The following is a 17,444-nucleotide window of genomic DNA, read 5'->3' as shown; positions in this document are numbered from 1 at the left end:
GAATTAGGAAAACACCCCGTTTTTGACACTTTGCAAAAATTTTGCTAAACATGGTTCAGAGGAAAACTGTAAAACATCACTGTGCATCTGTACCAACCACATATCTAGTAGCCTTCAAAGTTTAAAAGATATCCTCAGACCAGTGTATGAGATGAAGCGATGATGATGTAAAATCTCAAGATATTCAATCTCTGATAATTTTTCAAGACAATTTGCCCAAAATGGGTCAGATGAGAGCAGTAAAATCTTATCTGCACATCCCCACCAAAATATCCATCATGAGATCATTGAATCAATGTGACCATTTTTCAAGATATTTCCAAAAAATGGTCGAAAGGAAAACAGTACAACCACTTCACATATCCGGTAACCAGCTATTTATTGAGCAAAATATGGAGGAAATTCTCACAATATGGGCAAGATGACAAAATTAAAACATTATTCTTATCTCCACTGAGAAAATATTGGTCCAACAAAGTTATAATAAAATCCCTCAAACCATGTGGAAGGTGAAAGAGTGATGATGATTAAAATTCCCAAAATACCATTTTTTACCAACTTTTCTTGAAAGTTCACCCAAAAGTAGACCAGGGAAAAGATTAAAACTTTATTTCACATCTACATAAACCAAATATCAAGTGGCATAGGAGGAGAAGCAATGACAACAAAGCATCGTAAAAATTCTCCAAGCTGTGTGATAAGTTTTAACAGTTGCCAAGCGATGCCAATATGTACATTATTAGTACAGGCACTTGAAAAAAAAATGTCATCATGCCAAGAATTACCTTTATGCAAAGTGATGCCAATATGTACATTAGCACAGGCACTTGTAAAAATAGCATTATGGCAAACCAAACCAAAATATACATTATTACAGGCTCTTATCTAAATAACTGAATGCCAAGAAATACCTCTATTCCAAATAAAGCCAAGATTTACATTAGTACAGGCATTTGCAAAAATTACTTTGATCCGGCTCCATCATGGATCATCCCTTAGTGGAACCAGGGTACTTCATAACTCTGGACACCTCTCTCATTCAATCATACAACTTTGATACACCGGGAAGGGTCAGTAATTAAGCAGTAATCTTCTTTTCATTGGGAAGTCCTTAGCCACAGGTGACATACATACAACAGAAAGTCAGAAAGTCATCCCTCTCATATAATCATGTGTAACAGTTGTTCATATGCTGGGAAGTGTCATCACTGAAATAGGTGATTTACAAATTCTATGAAGTGCTATAGCCACAGGCAACTTCCATACATCAGAAAATAATGTGGCCCCTTCCTGGGCATTGACAGCATCCTTCAGGTCTCAAATCCTGTTGGGCCACAAACGACAAATTAGGAATGATCTATCTCTACACATGACCTGCATACCGGAGATGTTATCCCATGCTGCAATAATGTGCCCACAATTTCCAGCATCTCAAGGTATTACTGAATGTATTACAACAATGTTGTATTACAACAATGAACTTAAACCCAAAACTATTGGAGAAATAAAACACAAGAAGCATAGCTTCACTAGTGATATACTGAAGACCCTCATGATCAATGATAATGGACACAGCTACATGAAAATAAAGGAATGACAGGAGAGAAATAAATATATTCACAAAAAGTATAAGGGGAACACATCTGGGTAGAAATGACAAAAATACCTAAATCAATCAAATGTTGAGTGCCCCAGAGACACATGTATAAATGCATGATGTCCAAGTAAAAGAAGGAGCCTATTCTGTCTGTCCGAAGGTATCAGACTTTTATCGTGTTTTTTCTTTCTTTCTAGACCTCCAAGTTCTAACTGGTATAGGCAATGTCTTAAACATGTGATGAGCATCAGGAAAAGATACACCAAAGCAAAAATAGCAGTTAATTATTACAAATATTAAAACAAATATACTGTATACTTTCATGATCAACTCGCAAGACATAAAAGCTCTAACCCTTGTTGTCATTGCCATTTTAAGATACATTTATTCCTAATAAGGGTACCAAACATTTGACACAACAGTTTCAATTTCTGTGCCATTCACTTCTAAGTAAAAGTTTCTATATTTGGCCGCCCATTATACAGGGCAGATTAGCATTAAATGGGTTTCTGCAAATTAAGGCCAAGTTTATTATTGCACAACCATTTCATTGCTGATAGTAAATCTTCATTTGGTTTGCTGCCAGCAATTCTAACATCTTTATCCCTAACATTATCTTCAGTATACACAGTCACTGAAGAATGTTTCAAATAATTTGGAAAATCATATATAGAATATAATTCATATGGTGAATAACAGTCATTTCAAGTGCACTGGTTCCAGCAAGGGATCAGGTTTGTCAAGGATTAATTAAGATAAATGCAATAAACTGACAATGAACAGTGCAAAATTAGTTTCTAACTAGCCTGAATAATTTCGACTCTAAATGAGTCTTTTTCAAATGCAATTACATAACACAGACAAGACACATAAAAAGGCAAGACTTGCAGTTAAAAAAATTACGTCAATATTTCTACATGAGGCTTGAAAATTTTGACTAGTTAGCTTCAACTTGATGCTGATGTTGCATCATATTTCACACTGTCCAAGAAATTGATGAGCCCTATCACCATCTGTTTCTGGGATGCAAATTTGGGTAGCCTCAAAATATGTCAAGAATATTTCATTATTTTATTAGTAGTTGTGAGCTGCTGGATGACTAATAAGCAAATTGAAAGAATTATTGAAATTAAAATGTGCCGACTGCAAAAGAATGACGATTTTATTTGTGTGTGGCTTTTTTTTCTCTTCCTGGTTTAAACCACTTGGTTTCAATGTTCTAAGGCAGCGTATCTTGGAATAAGATTCCTTTTCTTTCCTGGTTTGGGGACTCCAGTTGGGGTTCAACAGTGAGCAGTTGCAATAAGTGTTACATCACAGTATCTTTGGTCATGAGAAGAAAAGTGTTCTGCAACTGGACTTCTGTACAGTCAACGTCTTTGTCATCCAGTCAGATCAGCGATCCCTTTGTGTAACTTTTCAGTTCGTCCAACATAAAGAAGGCTACAGATATTACATGTGATGAGATACATTTTATTCTGTTTTGCACGTTCTGTTTGGACCATGTATGTTCAGTTTTTCGCTAGTCGCTGTGCTAGTCTCAATCTTATGCTGTTATGTTTGGCACCTTTTATCACTACAGGGGCTAGATTTACTAGGCTGGTCTTGGTTAGTGATTGGCATTAGCTTAATCGGACTTAGGATGTCTTTGAAGTTTCTCAGCATGTAATAACCAAATTAGTTACGTAAACAACACTGGACCATTGGGTAGCTTCAAAACTCTTGGGACTGGTTCTTTGGTTATCACTTCAAAAGTATAGATCTAAGGCCTCTCCCTAACATATATGACAAAAGAATGTAATATATTTCAGCTTGAAATGACCAAATTAGTTATGTAAACAGCAATGGTCCATGGGTAGCCCATACCCCGTGGGGATTGGTTCTTAGGTTATAACTTAGAAATCTCCTTTAGACCCATTCTAAATGTGTATGACAAAGGAATTTAACACATGCAGTCAGCATTGATTCCTCTGTCTATTTTTCACAGCCTTAGTTTCTGAGTCATAGCCTGAAATATTTTCACAAACCCACTTTGTAAAATGTATGTACACTTAGTTTGCATAAAAAGGAGAATATGTTATGTAGTAACCAAAACAGAAATGGTACGTTGAAATGAGAAAGATGACACAAAGTGTTCTGCTCACATTAATTACTGATGTCTAAATAAAGTGTATGATAGACAAAATGATTGATAAACATTGTGGCAGCTATATACTTTCAAAAGCCACGTTACAACAAGTCAACTTGTATAAATACTTACACTGAACTGTAACTGATACAGTAGCAGTAACTGATTTACTTGTTATGCTGGGATTAGATGCTGTACAAGTAAACACACCAGTCTGACTTCTGGATATCTTGGAAATGGACAATATTCCTGTTTTGTTGGGGTAATTTCCACCAGGACCAGTCCATCTGTACTGACAACTGGGGAAACAGTCTGTTGAACAGTTCACATTGAGAGAAGAATTTTCTGCATGCTCATAGGACATCTGGCTTGGGGATAGTGTAATGCGGTCTGGTCCATCTGACAAAACAAAAACTTACTATGGTTAGCTAGCATTTAAAGTTGATGTATACTACGGTTGATATATACTACAGTTAATTAGCATTTAAAGTTGATATATACTAAGGTTAACTAGCATTTAGAGTTGATATATATATATAAGGTTAACTAGCATTTAAAGTTGATATATATAAGGTTAACTAGCATTTAAAGTTGATATATATAAGGTTAACTAGAATTTAAAGTTGATATATACTAAGGTTAACTAGCATTTAAAGTCGATATATACTATGGTTAACTAGCATTTAAAGTTGATATATACTAAGGTTAACTAGCATTTAAAGTTGATATATATAAGGTTAACTAGCATTTAAAGTTGATATATATAAGGTTAACTAGAATTTAAAGTTGATATATACTAAGGTTAACTAGCATTTAAAGTTGATACATACTAAGGTTAACTAGCATTTAAAGTTGATACATACTAAGGTTAACTAGCATTTAAAGTTGATACATACTAAGGTTAAGTAGCATTTAAAGTTGATATACACTAAGGTTAACTAGCATTTAAAGTTGATATATATAAGGTTAACTAGAATTTAAAGTTGATATATACTAAGGTTAACTAGCATTTAAAGTCGATATATACTATGGTTAACTAGCATTTAAAGTTGATATATACTAAGGTTAACTAGCATTTAAAGTTGATATATACTAAGGTTAACTAGCATTTAAAGTTGATACATACTAAGGTTAACTAGCATTTAAAGTTGATACATACTAAGGTTAAGTAGCATGTAAAGTTGATATACACTAAGGTTAACTAGCATTCAAAGTTGATATATACAAAGGTTAACTAGCATTTAAAGTTGCTATACACTAAGATTAACTACCATTTAAAGTTGATATACACTATGGCAACTAGCATTCAAAGTTAATGTACACTAAGTTTTTCTAGCATTTTAAGTTGATATATACTAAGGTTAACTAGCATTTAAAGATGATGTATAAAGAGCAATTAAATCTAATTAAGATTGGTTTATAAAATCAGAGTACCCCTATTGGTTGTAAGGAATTTTCAGATATCCATGATAGGTCTCTTTATTTTTTCATTTTGTTCTCTTTAACTGCAAAGTACTAAAATTATATAACATATTCTTCAAAACCTCCTCATATAAAAGACAACATTCGTTTTACCTTCTAAATGGCCCTAGTAACCAATTTTCATGGATAATTCTATCTCCATCATGACAGGTTACAATACCAGAAGGAGTTCAAACTGGTAACTCTGTGTTGACATGCACCAGTACTGATGTCATGTAATGAAATGATGTGAAATGCAATTTTATAGACAAATATGCCCTTTCTGGACAATATCTAGCATAGAGCATATGTATCTCCCATCATGATATTTTGACAGATGGTAAATGCAGATAATATTGTCATAAACTATACTGCTTTCTTGAGGTGAGATAATTACTGTTCACTGATCTTCTGAAGATTAATTTAGGATCACAAAAACACACAATTTCTAAAATGACATTTAAAAAGAATTTTTAATTAGACATATTTAATCATTACAGAGATAATGACGGTAATAAGTTAAATAGTTTGCATAATTTTCACAAATACACTAAGATGTCAGTGATATTTGAGGTTAATTTAATTTTTTGAATTTTTTGTACTTATTGTAAAAATATATCCATCTGCGATAAAAGATAAAATACAAATGTGTGTATGACTTTCTTTCTCCACTTGTAATTCATCAGATATACTTTTTATTCTGCTCCTGTAGTCTATTGAGAGAATACACTTTTTTAAAGTTATTTGCTGCAGGCAGTGCCCCCCTCTCCCTTATCAGCTGATTTGATCGAGAACTGATATTACATTGAATTTGTTTCAATTAATCTACTTTTAACCATTTTATTTCAGTAGAAAGGTTGATTACAGTTACATAACCAATATTCCAATGGAAAACATCTTCCTAATTACTCTTTTGAATGTAAACTAGAAGGAAATGACTTCCCATACAGAAAAAGTCATGAAAACAAAATTGTCAAGATGGCTGTCATGGCAATTATATTAAATGTCAGATTGGCATCAAATACATCTAGAATCAACCACATATCATAAGAAGTCTTTTTATTGAAAACTCCATGCTGATATGACAATCCAATCATGCAGAGAGGTGATATCAAGATTTCCACTGTGGTGGCCATATTTAATGTCCAAGTGGAACTATTTTCCCTTTGAAAAAACTAAGTATTATACAAATCTCCCTGTGAAAGCCTCATGTCAATACAAATTTATGTTCTAGAGTAGCAATAAGATCTTCAAGATGGCTGCTAATGCTGCAATATTGGATATCAAATCATTGTTTTCATTTAGGACCAAAAAGACATCATAAAAAGTCTTATGGGAAATATTAATAGTGAGAAGTCCATTAATGATCAAATTTTTATTTATGGCCACTTGTTGAAAAATATCTTATAAATTCACAAATTCACAATTTCTTTTCAAAATGGTCATACCATGCAACAGTTATTCTTGGTCTGGTACTGACAACAGTAAAAGAACATCAATATTTGTACAGACATCACAGTCACCTGTCCTCAACATAACTGAATATGTGTGCAATTTTCTCAAAATCAGATTTAGAAGATCTCTGCATATCATTAAAACTTGTTTTCTACAGACTACATCAAGGCATTATACAGAACCATTCTCAAAAAAGTTATAAAGTCAGAGGCAACATCACAAAATCCGTTAACAACAGGTGGGTCATAGCAGACAAATAAATGGACAAAGCCTGTAGAAGGGAATCTCTGATGACACTGTAAACCAAGAGTTGTCAAATTATTTGTGGATGGAAATATATAAGGACATCAGATGCAATTAACTCCATCACCATGTAAAAAGCTCCTGGGGTGGAAGCAAGTCCAAAAGGAAGAGCTCAAATTAGAATGCCTCATGGCTGAGGCAAAACAGGAAGTAAGATATGGATTTGAAAACTGATAGAGACTGCCCAGTCAGAGAGCCTTACATGATTTCTAACTAAGCAGTGGTCTCCATCTTGAAGCTTTTACCCCAAAGGCAGAAAGGTCAATGTGTCAGAACCATCTTCCTTTTTTGAGATTAGAAGTGTCAGGAATAAAAACTCTACTGCATCCTTCTTCAAAAAGGAGCATATTTCTTCCCTTAATTCGCATCAACTTGGGTTGGTGAACAATGTGTAAGGTCCATGATAGTGGAGAGTGTTCCCAAACTGTGGTTGGCAGCACTTGTCTAGTGCAGAAAGGACCAACACATTGCCTATGATGCTTGACAAAGGCCAAGAAAGTAGGGTTAGCTGAGTTCCTATGGGTAATGCTTGGAAAAGGCACCCACAGCAGTATATGCGCCAACTGGTAACAAACTATTTTTTTTAAGAAGAATGAACTTTTAACCCCCATCCGGGAATCTGTTTTGCATCTAATTTAGTCATATACCTGATTTATAATAAAGGTTTGTCAGTTGGGCTGAAAACACCTGACACGCCAAGTTGTATTATACTGTGTCCAGTTTGGGCTATATTTTTATTTTCTTCACATTATTGAATTTAAGTGATTTTTCTCCATGGAAATACAACAGTGCTCTGATATAATTCTTGGATAAAGACATTCACTGGAATTTATACCGAATTCAAAACTTGAATAATATTTTCTGTGATTCAACAAGAGGCTGTTGACACATCTGCACTTTGTAGGTTATACAGACGTCATCATCTTCCACCTTGAATTTGATCGGGATTTGAACCAAGATTCACTTAGAACTTTTCATTGATATGACTTGTGTTTATAATTCTGGGATTATTTTGGGATTTAATTCGCAATACCGTATGTTCTTTTTCTCATTTTTCACTTTGTATTCTAGGGAAATAAATTATTTGTTAAATTTTACAAAGCTTGTTGTCTTTACTCTTTTCTGTTACTTATTTTAAGAGCATATACTTGTAACACAAGACACTGGAATTTATACTGAATTCAAAACATGAATACTATTTTCTGTGATTCAACAAGAGGCTGTTGACACATCTGCACTTTGCAGGTTATACAGACGTCATCACCTTCCCCCTTGAATTTGATCGGGATTTGAACCGAGATTCACTTAGAACCTTTCATTGATAGGACTTGTTTTTATAATTCTGGGATTATTTTGGGATTTAATTTGCAATACCATATGTTCTTTTTCTCATTTTTCACTTTGTATTCTAGGAAAATAAATTATTTGTTAAATTTTACAAAGCTTGTTGTCTTTACTCTTTTCTGTTACTTATTTTAAGAGCATATACTTGTGACACAAGACACGGACAATAAAAGGGCCATAAAAAGAAAGCATGACATATTTGGAAAAAAGGTTTCCTCACAGCCCCTATGGGTGTAAAGCGAATATAGGGAAGGGGGATGCTAATTCAACCCACTTCCCAAGTTGAAAGAGTAATGGCCGACTCCAAATCCCACATCAAGTGGTAGCACAGAAACCCGGTAGGAGGGGGCTCAATCTACCCCCTGTCTCCATACCACAAATGGGATGTCACTGAAAGGTGTTCAAAGTCTGATGACAGGTGATTGATTCCCAAGCAAAGACTGGTCAAGTGATAATGATCTGATGTGCAGCTTGCATCAAAACCTTTACAATCGCTGTACTACCTTCTTAGAGAGGCACAATTCTCTTGTGAGCAATACGGAGACACCACCACTGAGGGAGTGCTGCTACTCCGTAATGAAGGATGCACTACACTTGTTGGAGGTTTTCATACCTCGGGCGGGACTTAATATAAATTCCTTACCTGTACAACAAGTACTTTATTAGCATCAAGGATCCGTGGGAATTATAAGGTTTCCTAACCATATTAGTCTCACTGATTTTATTAGAAACAGAGGGGGTATCAACCTAAACTTTGTCCTTCTTATTTTTGTTCTGATTATTACTAGTACATGTAGTAGTAGTAGTAGTATTGTAGCAGTAATAGTAGCAGTATTAGTAGAATTGCTGATGTTGTTATTATCATTATTATTATTATTATTATTATTATTATTTCAATTATCTGTGTTATTATTCCATTTGGTGGAGAGTCTATATAAGATGAAGATGAAAATGGACTTTTCATCCTCCCTTTATATGTGAGGCAACTTCCACTAATAGTCCAATGCCATATCAGAAAAAAATACAACAGAACTGACAGCTGTCAATGTGTACACAATATGTTCATGCTAAATAGGTACTTTTTTTCCTCCCTTATTTGCGAGGTGACCACCACTATGTCCCACACCTCATTATACCACAAACAAAAGAAAGAACAACCATCCATATGTACACAACCTGTACATGCTAAGCACATTGTGTGCTTCCCAAATGGGCTTCTGCTCCGACAATTACCCACCACTTATAATACATTATACTCACACAAACAAATATTTATACAAATGAGACAAAATCAGGAACTAAACACAGGCAGAAATACTTACCCTAACAATAAACTATTAAGGCAGATACAATTATTATAATGCTGCCTGATGCCAAGCAAGGTGTTTTCTTCTGAAACTGAATTAACAAATTAATATAAACTTAACAGTCAGCTGTTGCAGGTACTAGGATGACTATCACTCCAGCAAATCAAAATTATAAGTGGATTGCCAATACTACATTTAGAAACCAAAAAGATATTTTGGCAAGCAAATAGCACACATCTAGTTGTCTACTACACATTCAAATAAAGAGGAGATTTAACAAGGTTTGGGCTGTGTTCCATGCTATTAGAAAGAGGGGCTCATGTAGAATCATGTAACTTGAAATCTGCATCTCAGCTGAGTAAGCAATGCAACAGTAGCAGGTAATGTACTGTACTAGTACATTCTCTGCTACTGTACTATAGAAGTTATCAAATTTTGAGATTACTGACCAATGGTTTGTAACAACCCTGCCTTTTGGCGAGGGTATGTCATTTTGAATCACACATACAATCACCATGATTATTTACCTTTAAACAACAAAGTAAGAGCTTTCTTTATTACCTAAGTGCAACCCATCCAAGGGTATGTGCTATGAAACCCTTTGAACAACTGAGGCAGAAAAAATGGTTGAGATACAATGAGGATGCACATGTCTGTATTTTTTTGGCATGGACTCCTACATCAGCATTAGTACAATATTTTCCTGCCACGTTGTAAAGGGGAGCTAAACAGACATACAAGGAGTTTGGGTATCCAAAACAAGGCACAGAAAACAAATATAAAGGCAAAAAGGGTAAAATCCATAAAATACAAAGCAAACTAATTATTTTACATAACTTCATTTTCCTTTAAAGTCTATTAGACTTCAGCTGGAACTTCATTTGATGCAACCCATGGGTAAAGGTTACTTCCCTTAGTCACCTCTCACAACATTCATGAGTGTGTATTGGACCAATTCATAAAGCCTGTAAAGGAGGACATAGAAAAAAGTTGCCATTCTTGATTCTTCTTATTGAGACTGTGATAGTTTCACCCTGAATCTATACATCACACTTTATTATAGCTGTACCAGAATCTATACATCACACCATTTTATGATGGCTGTACCAGAATCTATACATCACACCACTTTATTATAGCTGTAACAGAATCTATACATCACACCACTTTATTATAGCTGTAACAGAATCTATACATCACACCACTTTATTATAGCTGTAACAGAATCTATACATCACACCACTTTATTATAGCTGTACCAGAATCTATACATCACACTACTTTATTATAGCTGTACCAGAATCTATACATCACACTACTTTATTATAGCTGTACCAGAATCTATACATCACACTACTTTATTATAGCTGTACCAGAATCTATACATCACACTACTTTATTATAGCTGTACCAGAATCTATACATCACACTACTTTATTATAGCTGTACCAGAATCTATACATCACACTACTTTATTATAGCTGTACCAGAATCTATACATCACACTACTTTATTATAGCTGTACCAGAATCTCACCAAAACTTGAAACTTTTGATTGCCCTGGACAATAAATGCTTGAAAAATGACATTTATACCAGCTGACATTGCATTACTGAAAATTTGCAAGAATTGCTGTTATTTTCTATCATTATCAACAGTATTATCTTCCTCCAAATCATTGTACTTTATTCTTCTTTTGTGGTATAGTTCAAGGCTAAGTGGAATTATACATAAAGGAACTTACAATTCACTCTGACAGTTATCTGAGCTGTGCCAATTTTGAGGGTGTAAGTATTGTTGACAGTACAATAGTAAACACCAGCAATGTTTCGGCTGATATTATTTATTGCCAGGGTCTGACTGGATCCAAGCAGTGTTAGCTGAGAATCTTTGTGCCATTGATAACTACTGCATGGTGGATTACATTCTCCAGAGCAGGTTATGTTCAGCAGTCTTCCCTCATCCACAGTCAGTTCACCAGATGGAGATATCCATGTATTGTCAGGTCCATCTGTAAATATATCAGATAAGTAAAGGGAAATAAATCGTTATTAATTAATGATGCACACTTAATCCACAGATCTAAATCCATATATATTCTAAGTCTGACATAACAAGATTTATGTTTGCAAAGAAAGGATGCCTGAAATGCATCAGTGTAAAACTTTAAAGATGATTCCCTTAAACAGATGACCATATGCTCTTTGTACTGGCTGAGTGTTGAAACCGGCTTGAGGAATAAAATTTTCAACATTGGATCTGCTTCAGCCAAACTTGACAGAAGATCAGCAGCATTTAAATCTAGTATGATGTAGACACCATCAGCAGACTTTAGATGCAATCCCCATATTTATATAATCATTCATTCAGAAGGGTTCATGACAAAATTGTCATCAATATGTTAATTGCAACATCCAAATTTGAGGTCAGACTGGCACGATTGTTATTCAGGACAACTATCTATCATAATTAATCATCTTGTTAAAACCTTATGGCAATATGACTTTCCACTACAAACAAGAATAACAACAATTACAATGGTGGCTATACTAGATGTTGGTATCAGACAGTTTCATTTCTCATTAAGTCTTTCTCTGGTAAATTAATCCTTGATTCACACAGTTTCGTTTGGCAATAAGTCTTTCTCTCTGCAAATTATTCCTGTACTCAGTTTCAATTGGCAATGTCTTTTTGTTGGCAAACTATTCCTTGACTTGCACAGTTTCAATTGGTAATGTTTTTCTGTTGGCAAATTATTCCTTGACTTAGAGAGTTTCATTTGGCAATAAGTCTTTCTCTTGACAAGTTATTCCTTGACTCACACAGTTTCAATTGTCTTTCTGTTGGCAAACTATTCCTTGACTCACACAGTTTCAATTGTCTTTCTGTTGGCAAATTATTCCTTGACTCACACAGTTTCATTTGGCAATAAGTCTTTCTCTAAGCAGGCTTTGATAAACATCCATCTGATAAGAGTTCTTCCAAATCCAAATCTGACACAACTTAGATATGAGATAAGACTGATCAGAAATATTTATCTCTTTCTACGTGCATTATCTCTGATTGCTAAGGGTTGAAGTATTATCTATAATACATCAATGTCATTGTCGTTTATTGAAAGCAGAACAAACCACATTCTGATTTTATTATGGAAAATTATGAACTGTTCATATCAAAAGGTTCTATGTTACTTACTGGTGATTCTGCCAGGAGACACAGGAGCTTCTAAGTCTTTTATTATCAAGTACATTGCTTTTATCTAAGAAGTCTTCTTGTGGTGAAAGTGTTTCTTATTCATGGATTAGTTGTTGTTGTTGTAGGTTTTGATGCCATTTTTCAGCACACGCTAGGCTATACATGGAGCCCAGAATTAATGGTGGAGGAAGAACCCGGGAAAACACCAGAAATAACCACTGACCCATGAGAAGCTACTGGCAAGCTTTCTCACATACCCACATTGGCTGAATCCGTGACTCGAACCCACGCAGACAGAGGTGAAATGACAGTGATCCGTAACATAGAGCGCTTAGCATTAATATTGTAGATTCAACACCTGTGAAGCAGCATCTTGTAAATAAAATCTACCATAACATTAATATTGTAGATTCAACACCTGTGAAGCAGCATCTTGTAAATAAAATCTACCATAACATTAATATTGCAGATTCCACACCTGTGAAGCAGCATCTTATCTATCATAACATTAATACCAGTATTGTAGATTCAACACCTGTGAAACAGCATCTTATCTACCATAACATTAATATTGTAGATTCAACACCTGTGAAACAGCATCTTGACAGGATGAATCCTCTGAAGCAGGAATCAGTTTGAAAAAAATAAATTCAATAATTTCTGGAGAATGAATATTACTGAAGCAAGTGAAAGTAACTTTAGTTCGCCATGTATTGTCATAATGAAACCAGATAATACTTTCCATGTGTACCAACTATACTGAACAGTGTCACAAAAATAACAGAGTACTTTTCAATTTCAAGAACCCATGACTGCACTGACAAAACTGGAAATGCAAAATGTGTCACCAAGCTCAAGTTTTTGAAAGGACTCTAGCAAATTCCTCTCATGGAAAGACCAAAAGTATTTTCAACATATGCAACTCCGGAAGAGCTTTATCAATATAAAGTGATGTTCTTTAGTATGAAATCTTTCTTTCTCAACATGCCATTGTTCAATGAACATAGTAACATCTGGTCTAGATAATTATGATCATTACATCAATGAAGTACTCATCTACAAGTGTACCTGTAAAGATCACATGGAAACCATTTGAAAATTTTGTGATAGACCAGTGATGCAAATTTTACAATTAAATAATGTAAAAGTGAGTTAGATTTGCCATGCTTGGGTTACATTTTCAGGACATTTTGGGACACGGTAAAATTAACCCTGCAGAAATCAAGGCCAAGACTATCTCTGAATTCCATGTCTATCAGTAAAAGGCAACAGATGTAATTTTGGGGTATGGCTGGATATTACCAGAAACTTTGCTCAATTTTTCCATAATTGCTGAAATCCTGACCAATTTACTGAGTAAAAAATTTAAATTTCTTTGGTGTCACAAATATCAAGAGGCTTTTGATAACTTAAAGGCCATACTTAAAGGTGCACCATTTCTGTCAGCTCAGATTAAAGTTTCTGCACCTGATTTATGGGTTGGTGGTTTATTGATTCAAGAAGACATAATTAGTGATGGTTATCCAGTGTGCTGTCTTTCTGAAAAATTAAACAAATAAAAAAGAAATTATTCCACAATTGAGAACGAAATGTGGCTTCGAGATAATGGCTTTTACAATACTTTGAAGGGCATGTATATCAGTTCAGTTCCTCTGATTGTAAAAACAACACATGTCAATATGTATTTTGTTCAAGAGAAGCAGCCATAAAATTGGACACTATAGTCGAGTGGTCTAAAGCACTCTCCGTTACGGATCACAGCCATCTCACCTCTGTCTGCGGCAGTTCGAGTCTTGGATTCAGCCAATGTGGGTATGTAAGAAAGCTTGCCAGTAGCTTCTCAAGGGTCTGTGGTTCTTTCTGGGATTTTCCTTGGTTCTTCCTCTATCAGTAATACTGGCCACCATGTATAGGCTATCGTGTGCTGAAAATGGCATTAAACCCCACAACAACAGCAACAACAATACACTGTAAGAAGTCTTTTGATAAAATCCTATGGCAATATGGCCTTTTCTTCTGGAGGAGTAGGAATAACAAATTTTCAATATAATTGCTGTGGCAGCCATATGTGCCCTCAAATCAGCAACATTTTATTTAGGACCATGGTATAAATGTACGTGTAATGTTTCATATCAAGCATCCAGGCAAATTAAGTGATAGCAAAGTTGTGGTATCAGATGGATAGACACAAGACCATATCATAAGGTCTTCTGGTATATGATCCATAGAGCTAAACTTGGTGAAATATGTGGTACACAATTTTAAATATGACGCCATGTCAATAGATTTCTGCCATTAATATAATATGTAGCCTAATCATGAGAAGATCCAATATTTCTAATAAGAAGTTTCTATTCTGCATGTACTGAAAAGTATATCCATCTATTAGCAGCAATCAAATACCATAGCTTTTTCTACCAGTCTAAAAATGGGACCAATGGGGACTAGAAATTTGAATACATTAAAAGATCAATATGGGAATTTCTTCATTTATTTTACAAAGCACTAAAGCACAAACATAAGCACAAACATTTATAGACGAAAACATTCTTGAACACTTAAGAATTTCAAAAGCCTATGCTATTTTGACTCTTTAAATCCCTTGATACTCCCATCTTTGTAGTTTTCTAGGTAATTTGCATCAGATGTATTATAACACATTGATAGGGTAATTTGATACTAAATCTGAAAAAAAACTGGTCATTCTGATGCTGGAAATGAGACTGATATTTAGTCTAAATCAGGCCCTGAAAAATATGTGACCAGCTTATTACACAATTATTCTACCAACCTAATCAAGATACATGTATATGATTTATTAGCTCTTTGATCTAGAAATATCCAAGGAAGAAGCAGAAAAACAGCCAATCACCACCTGTCCATGAGATATTCTATCCTCTACAACTAATTTATTTTTAAACTTGACATTGTAAAGTTATCTAGTTCACTTGACAAATTTTGCCACAGAAACATCCTTTCAGCTTAATTGCATTCATGCAAATGCCATTGTTGATACTAGTTTTACCTACAAGCAGGGTAATATATGACTTTGAAATCTTTGAGGAAAGATATATGAACTAATTATTATGCATATTACTAGTTTCTAATTAGTGTGATGTTATGGTAGAGCAAAGCCATTATCTACTGGTATGGCTCTGACGTGGCTTTTACATTTACCATTACTGTGGTAGCTAGAAACTGTATAGACAGGATTATGATCATGATATACTAAGCCCAATACACACACACACACACACATATATATATATATATATTGCTCATGGGTGTTGCCCTGTGATTTTCCTTTCCATCTTTCCAAGTAAGAAAAGGATAAATGTATATCTCTCGATTTTACCTGTCTGGAAAACATGTAAATAAAAAGTGGCAGATTTTTCCTTCATTTATATTTGAAATATTTCTTTAGCAATAAGCAACTAATCTATTAACTTATAAATAAAAATTAAGGTTGTTGCACTTTTAGTCAGTACATTGCTGCATTAATATACATGATCTTATTTGTCCAAATTGCAGAATAATGAATAAGCTATTTCTACAATATTTATGAATGTAAAATGACTTATCTTTTATGTTAGGGAAAAAAATATAACTCTGAGAGTTTCATTGTTGATTTTAATTTAATGACTAGTGGACTTTGACATTAACTCATATTATAACTTAGAGAAAATAGGTAAATATATTTACTTCTTTTAGGTTCCATTAACATTAATCTTGTCGAAGTCATGAAGACAACATATACTACACCTTTACAATGGTGCTATTACAAATTTCTGGGGAGATCAATGGACTGATATGTCAGAGTGTGATCCAGGAATGCATGGACTATTCCATTAAATGATAAACATTGTGAGCATTATTTTATTCTGCCAATTACTTTGCAATCATTTGCTTAACATCCAAGATTCTTCATCTGGTCAAGCCTCTATGTAGTATTTCCACACCAAATATACATGTAATACAACAAAATGTTCCCAAGGAACAGAGAAGCCAGATACGTCTTGACCATGTACTGATAAAAAATACCATAATAAGCACATGCTATATATGTCTTGACCGGTACTGATAAGAAGACCATAATAAGCTGATTTAGTCATTGTTAGTGGCTCACAAAATAATTATTAAATTTAAGAAAAAAGTGCTGAAAAAAGCTTCAACATTTAAATAGTTTCAGGAGGAATCAAGCATTTTGACATCTTATAGTTGATGTCAACATTATACAAGTTTATTGTATACAATACGTTTATCCAGTTCCTAAGACATGTACTGTAATTTTGTCTTTTTGAACGTCGAGCCAAATGGTTTATTATCAGCTAGGTTCCTAGCTTTCCAATAAGAATAATTACATTCAGATATGGATAGGGGACCAAGCCAATATTATGAGACAGTGTTCCCCTTTACCCTCATTTGTGCTTTAGAGACCCCCAAATTTTTAATTTGACTCCCAGTTTTGATACCAAGGTTCTATTTGTACATGTAATCTGACCCCCAGTTTTGACACCACAGAGATTTTTGACTCTCACTCTTGCACCCGTAGGGGATACACTGTGAAATTATTAAAACAAATGATATGATCACCCAAATGGCATTAAACCTTTGGGGGGGGGGGGGGCCACTATGTTTAGTGTGACTTTAGAAA

The 17,444-nt window shown here is 34.4% G+C and overlaps 1 protein-coding gene across 2 annotated transcripts in view; it reads right to left on the bottom strand.

Annotated features, from left to right (window-relative positions):
* Nucleotides 1–17,444, bottom strand: part of LOC149772628 (cell adhesion molecule CEACAM5-like) — an 89,061-nt gene that overhangs the window by 32,461 nt on the left and 39,156 nt on the right. For both annotated transcript variants that reach the window (XR_016417659.1, XM_089947569.1), the window contains exons 5-6: nucleotides 11,340–11,606; nucleotides 3,858–4,124 (exon numbers count right to left, since the gene is read on the bottom strand). Coding sequence is in view for 1 of the 2 variants with exons in the window: in XM_089947569.1 (XP_089803695.1) it covers nucleotides 3,858–4,124; nucleotides 11,340–11,606 (534 nt within the window). In the remaining variant the exon portion in view is untranslated. The remainder of the gene's footprint in view (nucleotides 1–3,857; nucleotides 4,125–11,339; nucleotides 11,607–17,444) is intronic.

Source organism: Sinohyriopsis cumingii, unplaced genomic scaffold (assembly GCF_028554795.1).
Source record: "Sinohyriopsis cumingii isolate HCF-2022 unplaced genomic scaffold, ASM2855479v2 utg001339l, whole genome shotgun sequence".
Lineage (NCBI taxonomy): Eukaryota > Metazoa > Mollusca > Bivalvia > Unionida > Unionidae > Sinohyriopsis > Sinohyriopsis cumingii.
The sequence above is the reverse complement of the archived record's forward strand: the minus strand, read 5'-3'. Positions and strand labels throughout refer to the sequence as shown.